This window comes from Ciconia boyciana, chromosome 14, assembly GCF_034638445.1.
Source record: "Ciconia boyciana chromosome 14, ASM3463844v1, whole genome shotgun sequence".
NCBI lineage: Eukaryota > Metazoa > Chordata > Aves > Ciconiiformes > Ciconiidae > Ciconia > Ciconia boyciana.
Window position 1 is genome coordinate 11,263,277 of NC_132947.1, and position 19,510 is coordinate 11,282,786.

At 56.6% G+C, this 19,510-nt stretch overlaps 1 protein-coding gene across 4 annotated transcripts in view; it reads right to left on the minus strand.

Moving 5' to 3' along the window:
• The window catches only part of JPH2 (junctophilin 2), a 33,996-nt gene extending 17,124 nt beyond the window's left edge, over nt 1-16,872 (minus strand). For 2 of the 4 annotated variants that reach the window (XM_072879444.1, XM_072879442.1), the window contains exons 1-2: nt 16,296-16,872; nt 7,996-8,779 (exon numbers count right to left, since the gene is read on the minus strand). In XM_072879444.1, coding sequence (XP_072735545.1) covers nt 7,996-8,779; nt 16,296-16,674 — 1,163 coding nt within the window. In that variant the 5' untranslated portion in view covers nt 16,675-16,872. Of the gene's footprint in view, nt 1-1,045; nt 1,096-7,995; nt 8,780-16,295 lie in introns of all 4 variants that reach the window. The other 2 variants (XM_072879445.1, XM_072879446.1) reach the window with 2 other exon arrangements.
• Nucleotides 16,873-19,510: the final 2,638 nt, after the last annotated feature.

Consider the following 19,510-nt stretch of genomic DNA (forward strand, 5'->3'; position numbering starts at 1 on the left):
GCTCCTCTTGAGGGGATCCCTGCAAGCCACAGCCCTGCTTGCTTCAACCCCAAAGACCCGGGAAGCCCTGGAGAAAGCAGTCTGCTGCCCAACAGATGCTTTCTCCTTGGAGCTACCGAAAGTGCATGCTCCCTCTTACCCTAATAGGGCATGAAAGTGCCTAAGGAAATTCATGCGAGGCGGGTGGAAAACAGATAAAGCCGCGCACACTCTCCTCTGGAGTCAAAACGCATCTCAGCGTAACAAGCACGGTGGGCCAAAAATGTGTCAGTGCTGGAGCCGCAGCCAGCCTGGGCTGGGGATGAGGCCATTCTGGGAAAGGGCTGAAAGAAACGGGTGAAGGCATCACACTGTCACTTGTTCCATTGCACCGAATCCCTCCAGCCCGCAGAGCCCCACGCACAGTGGGGACACATCGTGGGAGTCCCGCAGCTGGGGCAGGTGTCTGATCCCTGTGCGAACCCAAGCCCCAGGGCTCGCTGTCCCCATGGCTGCACGGGACCGGGGATGGAGAAGGGCTCACCCGAACACTGCAGCCTGCTCCCTGCCCAGCACAGCAAGGGTGAGCTAGAAGCAGGGCCGAGCCCAAAGGTCTTTTGGGGTGGAACAAGGGAGGTGATATGAGGGTCAGGCAGCAGTTCGAAACAGGGAATACTCCTACAGAGCTGGAGACGGCTGCTCTGGGGCAGCAAAACAAAAAAACCAGCCCAACCAAGGCCAAACCAGCCCTGTTCAACCTGAATCACGAGGCTGCAGAGACCAAGCCCTGGCTCTGGGACAGGAGCTGGGTGTCCCCGTCTCCAAGAGGTGAGTGACACAAAGTCCCCGAGCTCCTGATCGAGGGTATGAGGAGGCCTGGGTGGAAGTATTCCTCCTAACCAAACCACGTGTGGTGACAATGCAACGCCACAACATAAGGTAGCCTGTGGTGTTCTACCTCCAAGAGCTTTGAGGGAAACCCAAGCTGAAGTGGTCCTGGCCGTGGTGGCATGGGCCAGGCAGGTTCCCCCTCACCGTCCCCACGGATGGTATCCTGGACACTGACCTCAGTTTGTGCTGATAAGCCACGCGGAGGAGGTCACGCCTGCTCAGGAGCTGCAAGGGGAAAAAGTCTTTATTTGCCCGGTTTCATGGGAAGGAGCAAGCGCTGCTGGCACTAGTGCCGCACAGAAAGCGGGAAAGTCCCAGCCCTGGGCTTCAGTTGGTGCGGAAACAGATGCCAGTGACTGGGTTTCTATTAACCAAGAGTGAATGAAACAAGATTATCCTCTTTACAAACACACCGAGCTCTGTGAGAAACGTCTTTGCTGGAAGACCAGGACCAAGGAGCGTCCCATTGCCGCTGTGTCCTGGCACCAGTGTCCTGGCACCCAGCTGTGGCAGGAACCGTGCGGCTGCCCTCATTTCTCCCTGCCCATGTGCGCGCTGGCTCGTTCCTGCCTGTGGAAGCGGCAAGATGCTCGTTCCCGCTATGGGGGCCATGGGGCAGCCAGAACACCTGGCCATCAAGGACCTGCCCTCAGCTCCTGCCACGCGACCGCCTCCAGGCGCGGCGGCACCTTGCTCAGCATGAGCCCCGCCGGGGACGTGGCCCCCTCCTGTACCCCGTGGGGCATTTTAACAAAGCCGGGGTAGTCCTGCACCCACCTATCTTTTAAGCCTCCTGAGAGGTCAGGCTGTGGCATCTTCGGTGTCTGATCTTACAGCTGCAGAAATGCTGCTCCCAACTCCCGTGCCTCTCCCTGGCAGCTCCCACTCGGAGGCGAACTGCAGCCAGTATCCCACCCGGGGCCAGGGTAAGCTCTGCCCATCTCCTGCCCACTGCTGCCTCCTCGTTACATACCCATCCGTCACACGGTGTGTGCAGTCCTGGAGCAGAGATCGCGAAGCTGGGGCAGCAGAGGAGGATCAGCCGCTCTCCCGAGCAAGGAGCCCACCTGGCAGGGACTGCCTCGAACCACTGCTGCCCGCTCTCGCGGGGTGGCCACGAGCACCCTGCCCTCTGGCCTTGGACCTAAAGGTCTGGAAACGCACTGGGCTCCTGATGTGTCTAACACCTGTGCCTCTGTCTGAAAGCCCGAGAAAAGCAGAAAGCAAAGGATATTTTTAAAAAATCCTAAAACTCTCTCAAGAGGAAACCCTGAGTCTGAGCACGGGGGTTCAACAGACCCGAAAATCCCAGGTGTTAACTCCCCGGACTCGGGGAAGCCAAGCTATGCCATCAGCCCCAGGCCAGCCAAGGCCACCACGGCCATCGGACCAGCGCAGCTCCGCCCTGGACACACGCCGTGCCTCACCAAAGAGGTGCATCGGGAAGACATCACTTTGGTTGCCCACCTTCCCCGCCGGCGGCATAAACCCCCGAGAGCACCAGGGAGGGAGGGCAGGAGCTCGCTGGGGCAGAGTCGTGCCAAATAAAGCACCTTATCGGTGTAAGCGCGCGGCCGAGCTCCAGCAGCGTGGGCTGCCGCGGGCCTCGGCTCTCAGCTGTCGTGTTCGGGCAGCGCTGATAAAGCCCTGCTCTGCCTGCCCTTATTTAGTCAGGAGGCTCTGCTGACTCCAGCGATTTCAGGACGTCATTTGCACCACACACCCGCGTTCCCCGAGGAGACGCTCACTGCTGCCTGGCCACGCAGGCTGGAAACGCTGAGCGCAGGGAGACAGCGGCAGCGCTGCCGGGAATGCGGCCGGGCAGGGGAGGTTCAGAAAGTGATACGGGAGCCGTCAAGCACTCTTGTTATTGGAAGGGAGAGCTAAGACATGCCCCAAAGACATGGGTACAGACAGAAAAACAACTTAAGCTTCAAAACCAGGCAACAACTCACCCTATGAACGATGCCCACGTGTCGCTGCCGCGGAAGCTGCATCGACGTGATTTCTGACGCCAAGCGCTCACCGCAGCTCTGCGGGGCTTTAACGCAGCCCAGGCTCACCGTGATGAGTAAACCCTACGTTAACAGGAATGAACGCCTAACATTTCAGAATGCAGTTTAGAAATTCTTACAGATATCTCTCCAAGCAGCAGTATTGCAGGACCTCTACAGATATTACATTAAAACCAAGAATTATTTCAAAATTATTCATTTTTAGTCGTACTCTCCAGGCATAAAACACCCCAACTGCACAGGGGCTTCAGGGCCAGCGTCTGAAGACAAACAGGTGAAGCACAGCAGCCGTTATTGCCCCTTGTGCCTTGCTTTCCTATTGATCCCATGACATCTGGCAGATATATCTGCGGTTTTGCTAACAGGACAAACACCCGTCAAATGATCTCAGAGTGTGGCCAGACCCGTGCCTTGCAGGACGCACAGCCAAGTCCCTCCATTGATTTTGGTCCAAGTCACTGGGAAGCACAACCCTGTGCAGAGGCAGGCTACGGCAAACACAGCTGCAGTAGGTTGGAGGTGGTATCTGCAATATTTACACTCATTTTGTCCCCCAAAAGTGCCTGGGAGAAGGAAATGCCCTGTGAGAGCTGCCTGGCTACTGAGCGTACAGCTTTCAAAAAATGAAAGTTTCCCCCCACAGCTGCTCCTGCCCTTCCTCTTGCTTTTTATTTAATTTCATTTTATTTTATTCTAAAGAGATGAAAGCTGACCACTTCCAATCTCTTTCTCCCTGCTTTCGGCAGGACCGTCGTCCCCATGTGACAGGTGAGCACATACTGCACAGGCAGCACCCCTGGGTGCTGCTGCTCCCCAAGCACCCCGGGGTGCAGAGCACCCTGTTTGGCACCAACCCACGTGCCCAGAAAACTCCAGGGCAGCCGTTACACACCTCGGGATGGCTTTTAACTCGCTCAATTATGGCTTGGTGATGGCAGTCCCCTCCTCGTGAGGGATGGCAGGGGACAGACCTGCTGGCTGTCCTCGAGCCAGCTTCTCTACTTAAGCACCGGGGAGATGACGTCCCGGCTGCAATCCCAGGACCTCACTGCCTTTCCCACCCACCCCGACATTTTTTCACAGGAGCCCCCAGACAGGGCGGAGGGTGGGAAAGGGGGAGGCTGGAGCGACATGGCACGTGCCTTCACCTGGTACCACGGGAAGAGCTGCACTCCAGCTCCAATGGGAATCCTTGGGTTCACAGCAAGGAAGTCCCAGGGCACCAGCAGCACAGGGCACTGCGAACGGCCGTCATACGGCACCTGGTAACCCCCATGTCCACCTGTGGTTACCCCGGGCAGGAGTAAAGCTATCTCCACTGCCTGACACAGAGGCTGCACTCCAAGATGACTTTTCTCTCGAGTGACAGCAGTCTGGGGGAGGATTCGTCATACTTGAACTTCCATTAGCTCCATCCTATCAGCTGATCCCCAGCGCTGCCAAGAGACATGCCCCGGGTTTCTGCCCGACATCTGAGCAGCACCAAGGGGCTTTGCCTGGGGTGAGGGGGCTGAGCTGGCATGGGTTGTTCAGGACAGCATGACCACACAGCAAACAATTTTCACTAAAATCATGAAAAAATAATTTAAAAAATTGCCGTTCCCTCAGCCAGTGGCGAGGCAATGCCAGCCCTGTCCTCAGCCGCTTGCACAACGGGGAAAGCAGCTGAATTGCCGACCTGGGAGGATTCGGGAGGGAGCCGAGGAGGCCAGGGCAGGACAGGCCGCTCGGGCAGGACAGGCAGCAGGGCAGGCAGTAGCTGGCACTGCCCACGGTGCTGGCTGGAACACCCAAACCGAGCAGGCAGGCGGGGCAGGAGCTGCAAAGCAGCCTGGTGCCTCGGATGCCCTCGGAGCAGAGCACAGGACGAGGAAGGTTTGCTGACTGCGACTGTTGTCCCCGACCGTCACTGCCCTCCTGCCCGTCTCCGCAGGGCAGATCACAGGCAGGGTGCCCGTCGGCACTGCCAGTAGCCTCCTGCCCGCGCACCCCCAGAGCTCAGGCACGTGCCTGGGATTCCCGCAGTGCAACTGGCCGAGGCACCTTCCAGCGCTTGGGCTTGTTTTCCTCAGGATTTCTATGCTTTAAAGAGCCTTTTATGGTGCAAAAGAGTGAAATCTGGTCTTCTCCTGACGTTTCACCCCCCGACGGTGGAAGGCTGGGCATCACCATAGTTTAGCTCTGCAAGGTGCTCCCCCAGGTGCCAGAAGCAAATGAAACTCAAACATCCATATACAACAGCACAGGTACGTGGAGGTAGTCAGGCGTCTGCACAGCCCGGCTGCTGTGTCCTGCTAATTAGATCCTAGCAATAATCTTACATACAGATAAGTCACATCTTCCCCCAAAAAAGGATTCATGTAGCCTCAAAGACATTTGTTTGGGTAAGGTACACACTGCCATCCGAGGAGAAATATAAATGCTCCGTCTAGAAAACTCCACCTCGCAGTTACGAGCTAAGGCAATGCTAATGATAGTACAGCCCTTTTATAAACCATAATAATTTATTTTCACAATCTGTCTGCAATTACTCTCTGTCCTGGGTGTGGAAACTGAGGCAAGGTTCAAGGCCAAAGAGAAAGTCGGTGGCAGAGCTGGGGTTTAACCTAAGGACACTCTCGAGGCAAAATTATCTATATTTACTCTTGACCCCAAAGCTGAGCTGAAAGGAGGAGGGAGGAAAGCACGAGTCAGATGTTCAAAAGGCAGCAGGTAGAGAGAGTGGCTCTGCCCAGAGCAACATACGCCAGGAATAAACACTGATGGAAACGGTGAGTTATAGTTTACAGGACGGAGGAGCCTGAGTTCTCCTCTTGCAGCGGGTCCAGCTCTGCTGCAGGCAGCACCGCAGGGACGGGACCAGCGGCATCGCACTGCTGGGGAAAGCAGCGTTCTCTTCCCCTGCCACAACAGCCGCCCTATCGCAGGGTCTGCTAGGGGAGAACTCCCTGGAGGAAACCGGCTTTAACGTCTTATTTCCTCCAGCTCCGAGGTTTCCTTAATAGGAAATTATCCCGCAGCCGCACTGGGGAGGGACGCAGTCCCCCATCAGGGCAGCAAGCACATTCCAGCCCCTGATGGAAAACACTGCAGAGCCGCTTTTGATCCAAACTGTAAATAGTGTATAATAAAAAGAGGTTTGTATAAACCGGCCGAGCTCTCGGGGAACAGCTTTTGCAGCTCCAGCTTCCTTATTTATGGGTGCCCACCAGCTGCAGCCGCACACTTTTCCCGGGCACAGCGAAGCCGGTGTCGGGCTGAGCCTGCCCTGCCAGGAGGCTCTGGTGGGCCCCACGTTGCCCCAGCCTGTTATTTTTATCCTAGCTGGCCCCGCACGGCATTTCACTTGCAATCCTGGCGGTTTTTCTCCACCGGTCTCCGAGGCAACTGGGTTTTGCTAAAAAAAAACCAATCGGTCCCCACAAAGCTTTGGAGCGGAAATGGCTGCCGGGAGAGTAAAGCCGGGGTTTCTCGGAAGCGAGGATGGCATTTGGGACCAGGCACCCTCCCCGCCACCGTTATTTCCCATCTCTGCCTGGTAATGAAGGAACTTTGATAATTAAACAGCACTAAAAAGGAGTAAGGCAGGACAGCCATGGAGTCCCACCCACTGCCCAGCAGCTACGCAAAGCCTGCGCAGGGCAAGGTTTTGATGGAGAGGCAAGGTGAAACCTCGAGGTCTTTCATAACCATGTTTCCCCGAGGAAGAGAAGAGCGAAGGCTCTGAAGCCCTGCCTGACAATCTCTGCTCTCTTCCAGGCGGGCTCCGAGACCAGCAGGAATGCTGCGGGAGACGGAGCACGCTGTCGGCTCAGCTCGGACACGGGCAGGGACGTGAGCAGAAGGAGATTTTCCCCTGCCCTTCCCAGGCAGACCCCGGAGCCCCTCTTTTATCTCCTCCCTCCTCCATCCCAGGAGGGATGATGGAGCAATTAGCACTTTCCATTCCTGCTAATTTCTAACGCAGCTAATTCTGAGCAGAGCCCACCTGCCTGGTCCCAACATACCGGGCGGTGTCGGGGCAACGCGGTGCCCGCGTGTCCGCCGGCACAAGGGACACTGGTGCGACGAGAGACTGCCCCATGCTCGCAGCAGCCCCTCGCACACTCCTCCCCGCACACCCCTGCACACGCATCCCCAGGCACGCTGCTACTCGCTGCTGGCTGCCGCAGCCCCCGTCCCACCCCTGGGGTCTGGCCAGGACGAACTGGGGGGACAAAAGGGGACAAACTCAGCTGAGCCCTCCCCGGTTCCTCCTTTCCCAGCATCCTAAGGCATCGCGGGCTGCTGGATGTGGCTGTGTGCCACGGGATCAGGCTCACCCATCCACTGTGGGCTCAGCTGTCTGCCCTGCCTCCAGCCGCCACCTCCCTCGTGGCAGAAACTCACTCAAAACCTGGCCAAGGGCAGCTGGGTGCTGGGGGGGAGATGGGACTCCCCGAGGCAGCCCCCTCCTCGGTTTGGTATCCACCATAGCTCCTCCCTCCCGGTTCGCAGCATCCCAGCAGAGCACTGCTCCTCCCAGAGAGCCCATTATACCAAGCTGCTAAAATTAAGGGACAATCCTCATGCACCCCATGAACTCCCCACAGAGCCACACTGGGGGCTCCGGGGCTGAGCCACGCTCTGCTGCAGACACAGTTGATCTGGAACACATCCCGCTTGCTGCTGCTGAGCCTCTTCCATTTACCACAGCCAAACCCCACCATTTCTCATCCTGGCCTGTCAACGACACCCAGCAGCTCTGGTGGCCTGGCACGGCACCAGGGTGCTCCCCGTCCCACCAGCTCCTGCTCCCCATCCCGCTGAGTGCTGGGGCTGGCACCAGTCCCTGCTGTCCAGCAGCTCCCCCCTGGACCAGGGCTGCGGGGGGACAGGAATGGGGGTGAGAGAGAGGACAGGTCCCAAACACCCCCGGGCTGCCAGGAGGCCCCTCGGCCCCGCTCTGCCAGCATTTAGTACAAAGAATTAAATAGAAATTGTGAGGAGCCATGTTTGACCCCACCACCGGTGCACAGCGAGGAGGCACGCAGCACCCCTCCAGAGGGACACATGGGATGGGGACCACCACCACCACGGGGACCTGTGCGTTGGAGCCCCAAGCACCTACCTGGACGCTGCTATCTCTGACTTCTGCCGGGCGATGGCCGCGGCCCTCTGAGCCCCCTCCACGCTCCTGTCCACCTTCTGCCGGATCTTGGCGCTCTTGAGGGGTATCACACGCTTCTTCATGCCCTTGACAAGGACATTGTGGCGGTACTTGCCCTCCTCCTTCTTGCCGTCGGGCAGCGTGGTGCAGCCGTAGCCGTGCCGCAGGTTGTCCAGCCACTCGCCCTCGTACTTCAGCCCGCTGGACCGCTCGCTGATGCCGAAGCCGGCGCGCTTGTCGTTCTTCCACTCGCCCATGTAGGTCTCCGTGGTGGTGGCGTCGATGTCGGACTCGAAGGGGGGATACTCCTCGCCCTCGGCACCCTCGCCGAGGCTGACGGTGGAGGTGGCGTCGCTGGCGGCTGAGCTGATTCCGCTCTCGCTCTTGAGGAAGCTGACGCGGCTCTTCTGGCTGGCCAGGGATGACTTGGACTCGGACTTCTTCAGCTTCCCCAGCAAGGAGCCCCTGCGGAAGAGCCCCCCCTTCTTGGGCTTGCCAGCCTCCGCCTCCGCGTAGAGGCTGAGGGCGAAGCCCCCGCGGGTGATGGTGGGCGAGAGGGGCAGGCTCTCGGGGTTGGCGGCGGGGGAGTCCTGCTGGGGCAGGGTGCCGTTGCTGTGCTCGCTCCGCAGGGAGGAGAGGGAGGTGCGCAGCGGGGAGCGGACCACGGAGGCCATGCCGTAGGGCACGCTCTGCCGCACCCCGTAGCCGTGCCGCATGCCGTTGGTGAACTGGCCCTGGTACGTGCCTGCGGGAGAGAGGAGGGATAGGGTGAAAAGGCAGCTCGCTCCTGGGTGAGGCGGCACAGGAAGGCAGGCTGGGGGTAGCGCTGCCCTAGAGCGGACGAACCCACCTCCCCTCGAAGAGAGGAGCCCCAACTCCGCTAGTGCTCACCTGCGTGCAAAAACAGCCGTCCCCAGGGAGCGGAGGGCAGAGGACACAAGGCCAAGAGCCACTGCTGGCAGGTGACAGCTCACTGGAAAGGGGCTGGAGTGCCAGGGGACACCGGTGCAAACCCAAAGCCACTTAATGGCTGGGGTCTGGATTTGCATCCGGAGCAGGGAGTGGGAGCCAGCCCCACGCGGCTGGAGTTTGGGCTGTGCCAAGAGGGTGGCAGCAGCCCCAGTGGACACGCAAGCTGCGGTGGCACAGCTCTCCTTGGCTCGGTGACAGTCCCTTTCAGCCTGTTCTGCAGTTTGTCACTCGCAGGCTGCCAGGACTGGCTGCAGACCCTCAGTCGGGCACCTGGCCATAGCACGGGCTGCTCCTGTACCTGCAGCTGCATCTGCTTGGCCCTGACATACAGCTTCTCCACAGTCCCAAGACCAAGGCTTGTGCCACACCGCATGAAGCAAGAGATGGGCAAAAAAGGGAGGAGAGGAGCGGAGCAGCTCTGTGCGGGGTTCCTCCAGCTCTGCCCCAAAAACCACTACCCTACCACGCTCCTCCAGACCCAGCTCAAGAGGGCACGCAGTGTCATATGATGGGGGGGACAGAAAGGATCGTGCTCAGCATGGCCAGGGCTGTACCCTGGGTACGAGACCCTGCTAAGAGCCAAGAAGGACCTTGGCAGTGGCACGTTGAAGGACTGGGAAAAGCACATCGCTCCTCTCCAGGCCCCTGCCAGGTCTGCAGCTTTGCAGGCTCCAGAACAGCAAACTGGAGATCACCGCTCTGATTTTTCTCACCAGGATGTCAAGAGCTTAAAGGAGTAGCATCAAAGCCCCCTGCAAGAAGAGCTCCTAGGAAGGGCAGGAGGGCTGGCGGGGCAGCCTTTGCCTCCAGCACCTGCACTCACATGCCAGCACAGCGGGCTGCGAGGCTCGGCGCATCCCCACCGAGACCTGCGGGATGGGACAGGATGGGACGGGATAAGCCATCTCCCCAGCCTGGCTCTCCTCGCTCTGTAGATACACTTGTCTGAGAAACCAGCAAACCACCCAAACCAAAAGCAGCATTCAGTTCTGCTCCTGGCACTACAGGACCTGGAACAGGCCACCTCATCCCAAACCAGCACCCTGCAGGGCAGAGGCTGCTGGCAGCCCTCCTTCCCGGGGGACAGGGGTGCCGGTGGAGGGTGCTGGGGGAGCACAAACACCCTTGGAAAGGCCACCCCACTCCTTTACTCTCCCAGGTGCTTCTTCATGCAAGTGAAGGGCCAGCCATGCTGGTGGCATTTTCACAGGCATCTGTCCTAAACCTGGTTTTCATTAAGCAGCGACCTACCAGGAGGCACCACATTTTTGGGAGAGCAAGCACTCCCAGGGTCCCGGGGAGGCTCAGCAGGGCCGAGCTGAGACAGAAGGGGGTGACCTATCTTCAAGGCATTCATCTCCCTGCTCAGACGCCGTTACTGAGACCAGGGATGACCCTGCTCCCCAGGGAGCAAATCCAGTTCCTTCTTTGGCAATTGTGGGAGTGCATATTTTACGGTCTCCCAGGCCACTTCTGCAGCATAATCTCTCCTCCCAAGCTTCAGGTTTCGTTGAAATCCTCTTTGGACCCGCCTGTGGGGTGTTAACTTACAGCGCCAGGGGCCAAGAAAGACAAGAAGTGCCCGAGCGGGCAGCAGCTGCTGCCCCCGGGTGAGCCGCCCCCCGCCAGCCCCTGCCTACCCCGCGGCACACGGATTTCGGGCTCCCTCCAACATTTGGCCTCCGCTACTAAAAAAAGTAAGGGTTCAGGTAGTGCGGAGCATCTGCCGGCTGTGGCCAGGCACGGGGAGCAGTCTGCCAGAGCAAGGGGCCATCGCCCAGTTTCTTGGCAGAGCTTGAAGCTCTCTTAGGAAAAATAAGGCGGGCGGCGTGGGTTAGGGGTTTGGGCACGAGCTGGGAGCCAAGGACCGTTGTTGGAGACACCCAGGCATCTGAGCGTGTTCCTTACCGTGCTCCCAAATCCTGCTCCATAAAATGGCGATGAGCCTTCCTAGCACAAAATGAAGTTAGAGACCCCCGTAGTGCCCCCACGTCCCTCCCCACCGAGAGCCAGCGAACTTGGTGCTCCATTCCTCCCCACCCAGGCAGGGAGCAGGGCTGACACACGATCGGGGTGACATTGGAGACCTCCTCCTAGGACGGGACAGCCTCACACAGAGCAGGCTGCAGCTGACAGTGCCGCCGTGTTGAGTCCCTGGAAGAGGAACTCTGGTGCAGGGTCACAGGTTCAGGGGGGCTCAGCTGCTCCTCAGGGGCCAGGTCAGAGCAGCCGCTGCCCTCCAGCGAGTCCCCGGCCCCCTCCGTCCCCTGAGCGGCACCGGGGCCACATGGATGGGCAAAGCACAACAGGTCTTCAGGGAGCAGAGATCGGGGTGCCGCTTCTCAGGGGCACACGTGCCTACCCTCGACCCGAGGTTTGACACCAGCTCTTCAGGCTGGTCTCGGCTGCCTGACTTCAGCCCACAGGGGACAAGCAACGTCATCCCTCCGGCGCGTGGTGTGACCAAACCTGCCAACCGCATCTGGCTTAACGGGAGAGCACCGACACACCGCGCTGCCCGCGGCTGCCCAACTAACACGGGGGCGAGCGGGCACTGCCGTGTCCCTGTCATGCCGCGATTCAGCCTCCAGCTGAGGCTTTGTGCCAGGGCAGAGCCATAAACCACCCCTGGAGAGGAGCCAGAGGCTGCTGAGAGCAGCTGGAGGCGCCGGCGGCCGTGCGTCGGGGCACGCAAGGTTCAAGGCGAGCCAAGCCCCGGCTCACCAACACGTACCAGTGCAGTCAGTTCAAGAGAGAATGGGGCTGTGCAAACCCCCTCTGCACCGCGGGCGGTCGCTCAGCAGGGCTGCACGTCCCTGAGCCACCACTGCCCCCTGAATATCAAAGCAGCCTGGGCAAGGGGGGACAGGCAGGAGGCAAAGCTGCCAGCCAGGCAGCCATGTGCTCACACACGTCTGAGGTTCTGGAAAAAATAATAAAAAAACCCAGTGGATGTGATAAAGCCCTTTGTTTAGAATGAAAATGGGACAGAGTCCCACTTCCCTGCCTCCCCAGCCCTGCCTGATTCACCAGGGCAGTGGGACAGAGCCACTTAACCCCATCGGGGTGCGATTAGTGGGGGACAGGACCCCAATAATCCTTTATTGCCTGCATTTTTTCTTGTTGGAATGATGAAAAATGCTGGTTCCTCTGCATGGTTCATCACTTCTGCTCATCCCCGAGCAAAGTAGGGAGGTGGCCCTGTCTGGGTATCTTCAAAGGATGGGAAGGATTCAATTGTGGGATTGATGAAAACGGTATCCTTATAGCCTTCACCTCTAACGACACCCGCAGATGGAGTGCTAGCACCCTCTGTTTAGCCCTGCCAGCAGCTGGCAGGGGGACGGGACAAAGCCCGACTGCATCAAAGGCAAAAGCTTCAGCTCCTGGTGCACACCCAGCCCAGCAGCGAGAGCCCGCTGTCAGCAGCGTCACATCCCCCCTTCCCAGCCCGCCTCTAAGCTCCAGTATAATTAGCAATGAATGTAAATAAAAACCAACCAGGTAGATAACGCAGACAACTCAAATTGTATCACTGCTCTACAATCCTCTGCTGTTACCCAGATACTGTGATGACAGACGTGTTAGAAGAACTCAGTGTAGAAGGCCAGGGACGTTAAATCAATGCACAGCACCACGTGTGCAACAGGCCAGCAAAAACCTAGTGCTTTTTGGTGCCAACAGTATTATCTGATGCTTTCTGTTGGAGAAGAAAGGCAGAAAAAAAAAACAGAGAGGAGAGAAAAATTCACAGCATTAATTCATGGGTCAAATTCAGCCACGCAGGAGCTTTGCCACAGAGGCAGCAGACACAAGCCAGCACCATCTCGGCTCGCCCAGAGCCCGGTCCTGCTTCCCCAGCCGCAGTCCCATGGACGCTGCTCCTTCTGCCCCAGCCCAGGCCCCTTCCGACCACGCTTTCCCTGCCCCGGGCACCTGAAGAGCCGGCGCTGCTCCACATCACCCCATTTCATCTCTCCTGCTAAAGCACACTTCTGCATTTCTTTTCCCCTGTCTTGTGGTCTCATGATCACTGAATGGGCTAATGGTTTCCACACGCAGTTAATTGACACCACTGCTTTCTCTCAGTGCCCTAGAGACCAAACTGCAGCGTTAAAAATAAATTGGTTTTCGGCTGCTTTGATTGTAGGTGAGTTCTGCCCCGCCCCCCCATATATATAAACAGTTATATGTATAGCAAAGCCTAGTTTTGGGCCCGGATCCTGCGTACGCAGCACAATTCCGCATTAGCAGTGAGATTTTTTTCTGCAGTGAGATTTGCCTGGGTCAAGCACTCGGAGTCAAAAGCACAAAAGTATCCAAAAAATGAGGCCTTTCTTACATCAGAGACAAAACTTACAGGTGGAAGCCAAATAACTAGGTGTTTACTCATAGCTTAGGTTGCAAAATGATGAGTTCCTTCATGCTGTGCCTTCCACAACCCCAGTCACTGTCTGCTTTAGCTGGCGCATCCTCTGAGCTCTTTCCTGGTGACAGCAGCAGACACACACGTATATGCAGCTCGGGTACCCAAGGAAATATATCATAGTGTTGCTGTCTCTGCCTGGCCACACCAGGAGCTCTGAACCCCTTGATTTCAATCAACATGACAGAAGGCAAGCTCTTTAAGCCATCAGTCTTCCATAGTTTTCACCAAAATAGGCATTTGGTAGCGGAGAGAAAAAGCAAACAACCCACGCAGTGCCTGGACTAAACCATACCATGAATCCGCTTCTTATTAGACACCAAAAATCTATACATGATTTCCAAAAGCTTCACTGCAGATTTGGGCTTTATTTAGCTGCCAACCTCAGTCAGCTACAAGATAAAATATACTTATAGGGTTGTCTGTGATTTGTAAGTGTATTTTAAAGTGTGTGTGTGTATATATATATATATATATACACACACACACAAAAAAACTTTATATATATATATAAATATATGTGTTTAAAAAGTTAATTTAAAGTCTCTTTTAAAACATTAGAATCAGCTAAATCCCCTGAAATCTGCAGGCAGCCCAGCCATGACCTAAAGCTTCTAACGACCTGGCAAGAGCCACACGTTCCCAGAGCCCTCTTCCTCACGTGGCTGGCTTCCAGGGAGCCTGGGAATCATGTCCCCTACTCAAGGGACGGCAGATTTCCAAAGCCTTTCCAGATGTTTATCTTGGCAACCTCAAATTCAAATATTAACAGGTCCAATAGGAGCCTGGCCACATCTGGATCTTGCAGATGGTTACTGGGTACAGGTGAGGAGATGAAACAGGAGCAGGTCCTGCAAGTCAATAAGATCATTCCACCCATCCTACACACGTGATGCTGGCTGGTGATCCCCACCTCGGCTTCGGATGCAGCTTTCTACGCCTTCCCGTACCATCAGAGAAGCTCATGTGTTGAATGAACGGCTCGGACCAGCTGGGACGTGATGGCCCAACGCAAGGAGCAGCCGCTGGGCACCGTGGTGCAGCTCTCGTGAGCTGGGTCTGGCCGGGCCCCAGGGTGGCTTTGGCAGGGCACATCTTCACGGATCAGGGCTAAGCTGCCAACCGCGGGCGGCACCGGGGACCATGAAGACAGCGCATTCCTGGGTACGGGACAACACCCCGGGGAGCTCTGTGCTGATGGAAGCGGTATCTTATATATCCTTACAGGAGAAAATCTTGACTCATCTTTTCCCTTCTTCTGTCCCAAGTTTTCAGTCCAAGATCTAACCAAATTCAAACTCCTACATCTAGTTTTGCCTCTCGAAATTCTCTACAACATTAACTCGAAATCCAGTAGCCCTTCACCCTTAGAAGAAGATGCATTTTAGGAAGCAGCGAGAAAGTGGCTGTGCGAATTCATAGGAGACCTTGCGATCTCCATAATGAAAGTCCCAACGGCAGCCGTTGCTGACAGTTATGACCGCTGCTCGTTACTCATCAGAGCACACCTTACACGTAACCTACACCTCTTACGGCCAGACGTGAAGTTTCTGCAATGCACAAGTGCACGCGTATGTGTTAGCCTGAACTCTTGCTGCCGCTGTGCAACCTGCACAGCTCGGTGTTTAACCGTCCCATGGCCACGGGGCAGAGGGGGGCAAAACTTTAAGGAGCTGGAGGGATGAATCAGTTCATGTCTGTACCTGCAACCTCAAAGGGCACAAACAAAATCAGTCAAGACTATATTCCCAGGCTTAAAGATAGCCACATACCTAGGCAACTCATAAATATATAGGTAAAACATAACCCTGACAGCCAGTCTTGAATTAGTCCATTTTTCTAATGTCTATAAGTCCGATGCTTTTCATTCCGAAGATTTATACCATTACCGTTATTTTTCTTTACAAACTAACTCCATTGCACGTCCTAGATAAACATAGATGCAATTCTGATCCATATTTTGAAGGGTATTTCTTTCAAATCACCCTCTCTGTTTAGCTATCCTAAATACGGCAGCCTGGAACATTACAGTACTGAAGAGCTACAGAATTACTTGCATAGAGATCCTTGTAATGTTTCTAACCCCAAAATTGCCACTAATGCAAGAACACAATTAGACTGAGCATTTACAAAGCACAACAAATATCTGACTACACGGTGCATTTGTGTACTAGCAGGGGTTGAGAGCTTCCAAGTAATTGAAGGGATTTATTTTAGGGAAAGGCGTGTGACTACGTATTCTGAACAGCTTAGATGAACTCAACCAAAACATTTCAGCAAAGCAGATGTCCAGGCAACCTGTCAGAGGCACGCAAGCAGTGTTTAATGCATAAGCAAAGCATGCTATCATGCTGTGGGCGGCTTATATCTGATGTGAAAACATTCACAACTCGCTGTCCAGCGAGCGAGTGAACAGCTCTCTGCGGTCACGCACCGGCAAAGAGTTTCTGGTTTGGTTCAGCAATGAACTGCAATAACCAGTCCCCGGGGAACCGGGAGTGACGGACTACACAAAACCAAGTTGTTTGGTGTTAACTATTGATACGGACACTCAAGAGCAGCTCCTGAGGGAGGGATGGTGGGGGCAATGCTCCTGCTGCTCCTCCCTCGTGACCGCAGACAGCGAGCCGCACTCGCTGCGCCCGACTGTGCAAATCGGGGCATGCATCGGTCGTGCCCCAAGCCCTGCTTCTTGACTGAAGGACCCCTATGGCTCGTTGTAGACCACCGTGCCTGTCTGGATCTCACTAGTGGGGACGGGATCAGGTCACCCCTTCAGCGGGGACAACACGCAGCCTCTGCCATGGCGGGCTGGGTATCACGCTGTTCACCACCCCCCCAGCCCCTCCAGAGTCACCCTTACCTCCGTCTGCATACGTCTCGGTGCCATAGCCATCCTGCAGGCCGTTATTCCAGGTACCCTCATACTTGGCTCCGCTGCTCATGCTCTGCCTCGCGCCGTACCGTCCCTTGAAGCCATGGGTCCACTCGCCTCTGTAAACCCACCGTCCTTTGGTCTCGATTCCTAGGCCGTGCCTCTTGCCTTGGGACCAGTAGCCTTCGTAGGTGTTGCCACTGGGCCATGTGTATATGCCCACCACTTCGAAGCCGTAGTTCCAGGAGCCCGAGTACTCGCCCTGGCCCTTAGGGCCGGTGCAGATGCCATGCCCGTGGGCTTTGCCCCCTTCCCAGCCCCCGCAATAGGCACCTCCATCATCGAAATCAAACCTGCCGCCGCTCATGGTACCCTCCGGTGCCCCCTCAGCCGGGCAGCTCTCCCAGGGGCCGAGCTCCGGGGCGCGGGGGCCGCAGCCGCATCCCCGACGGAGCCGGACTGGGCGCCGGGAGCGGCCGCTCCTACCTCGCCTCGCCCGGCCGAGGGGCCGGGGCACGGGAGGAGGGAGAAATTGGAGGGAGGGGGGAGGGGAGAGGGGAGAAGGGAGAAGGGAGAGGGGAGAAAGAGGGGCGGGCCGGGCCCCAGCCCGAGCCCCCCGGGGGGGGCAGCCGCGCCGCGCCGCTACCTGCCCCGCCGCGGGGAGCCGAGCCCCGCGGGGAGCCGAGCCCCGCGGCGGAGGAAGGGGGTCCCGAGCCGGCCGCGCTCCCCCGCCCCAGCCGCCGCCGCCCGCCCCGGCCCGGCCCGGCCCGCCGCCCCTCTGGCTCTCCTCCCCCGCCGGGAGAAAGGTCAGCGCTGCCCTAACAAGGGCATCGGATCCCGGGAGCTGCTCCCAAAAATAACCCCCGGAGCCCGGCCTCCGCCTCGGGGCCCTTTTATGAAGCAGGGAAGAGACACATCCCATCCCCCCCGCCCCCCGGGCAGGGATCCAGGCGGAGAAGAGGCTGGGAAAGTAAATGTCTGCTCAAAATAGAGCCTGGGAAGGGGGCGCGCCGCTCCCTCCACGCCGCCCGCCCGGGCGCACCGGCAGCCGCGCCGGCAGAGGCGGGAGCGGGCGGGGGAGCCGCGCCCCGGCCGCCGGGCCCCCGGGATGGCCGGGGCAGAGCCCGGCCGCGGGCGGGAAGGCAGCGCGCCCGCCCTCCGGGAGCGCCGCGGGGCAGGTCCGCTCGCAGCGGGCAGGTAGAACACGGAGCAGAAGCACAGCCCTCCCCCAGGCTGCAGCGCACATCTTACTCACCCTGCCTGCTACTTCGGAGGTGAATTTCCAGAGCTGCTTTAGGGTAGTGAAAAGGATCCACAAATAGTCGTTCCCACCTCTGCCAAACAGCAACAAACTGAACAAAATCTCCTTCTGTTTAACAGCTGGCAGCATAATTTAGTCTCACTGTGTTTGGAAAAGAAAGGTGAACCCTCCTTGGGACAGCTGCACACACACACGGAGAGTAGTGACAGTGCACCTTGCTTCTAACATCCATGTCATCAAATACAGATGGCAGAGAGGGGACAAGGAATAGGTAACAGGCTAAACCAGGTAACAGGCTAATGCAAGGCCTCCCTTCTTCCAGCCACACCTGTGCCATCTCCGAAAGACACTGTCACAGCAAGCCCGTGCACAGACAACCTTCTCCTCGCTGACCACGAGCTGCTGAGAAGCCGCAAGAGCTGTGGGGCGAGGCCATGCTATCAGCAGGCTGTGCTCTGCCCTTCGAGATGAGCTCCCAAGACCCACGCCAAGCTCTGGGGCAAAGCTGCCAGGGACAACAGCGAGTTTCAGACTTACATAACACAGCTTTACAACTTGGACAACCTCCCCATCCGTGTTTCTAGGAAGAAGAGGCATAGGAAAAAACCCCAACATACAATATATAATTGCAAGAAAGGCTAAGTATGTATATATAGCGAATAAACTACAAAATACCTTCAGGCACAGGTGAGAAGGACCAACTGCCCACTATAAAGCTAATTACAAAAGGCCTCACTTTTATTTAGCCAGAGGAAGGCACGGACACTTCAGGAAGGGACTCCGACACGACTCAGAAGTGCTGCTTGGCAGAAGCAGCCCTCTAAAGCCTTTTTTAAAAAATAGTCAGATTGTGAAATTGGCTCAAGTTGGATTTTTTTTCCCTTTAAATCAAGCTTTTAGACTACTCAGTCATGCTTACAAGGTTCTTGCTGCACGATTAAGGGCTGGAAATTCATATTTTCTCAAAGCAAAACCAGAGGGTTTTGTTTTGTGGTTTCTGGGTAGACCAAAACATCTTAAAACAAACGCCTTGTAGTAACAGAAGGGAAAGTGTTAAGGCAGCAGCGGCAGCTGCCCATGGTCTTCTATTTCATGGTGTTCCAGGACCTACCAGCCCAAAGATGTTGTAACTGCCCTAAGAGGATGCCAAGTTCAGGACCACACAATTATTTACTTAGCAACTCTTCCTAATTACACAGCACAGTTGTGAACTGATAGTACACTTCGTTTAAACGTTAATCACTTATGCAGATGCTGGCATTTAAAAAGCCGCCAACATATCCACACAATCGAACTTCAGAAAGCCCTAACGCTGTGTGTGCACTGAGGCACCACCCAGAGCTGGTCTTATTTCTTCATTTTGGCAGAAAAAAAGTCACGTTCTCCCCTGAAGGCTGAGGGGGCCCGGAGGAGCCGCTGCGCCCAGCCGGCCCATGCCCGGCCTGGGGGTGACCTCTAGTGGCCCAGCACCGCTTGCCTCCCCTCCTAGTCTGCACCAGTTCACACTGCTTCTTTTCCCAGTCAGCGCCAGCACGTCCTTCTACTCTATTTTTTTAATGTGACCTCCTGGATTTCAATTCGCTTTCTGTAAGGCGGTACTGAGCACTTGACGTTGCAATCCTAAACCCTGCAGGTACAGGTCTGTGGTGACTAATGGAAGAAATGGGAAAAAGCAGTGCAGTCTTGAAAGGTATTCTGAGCCCAACAGTGCCGTGGCTGCTGCCTGGAAGCATGTGGGAACAGTAAAGAGTAATTATTTGAGAAGTAAGGTCATTTTGTACTTTGCAGCCCAGTATTGCAGACAATAGTTACCAAACAATTGCCTTTAATTCAGAGCACAGGTGGCAGAAATACAGCTATTTAAGAGCAGAGAAATGGACGGGAGATGTGGGACCCAAGTACACTCTGCAAGGGGTAGATGACACTTCCGAACTGGCAAAAC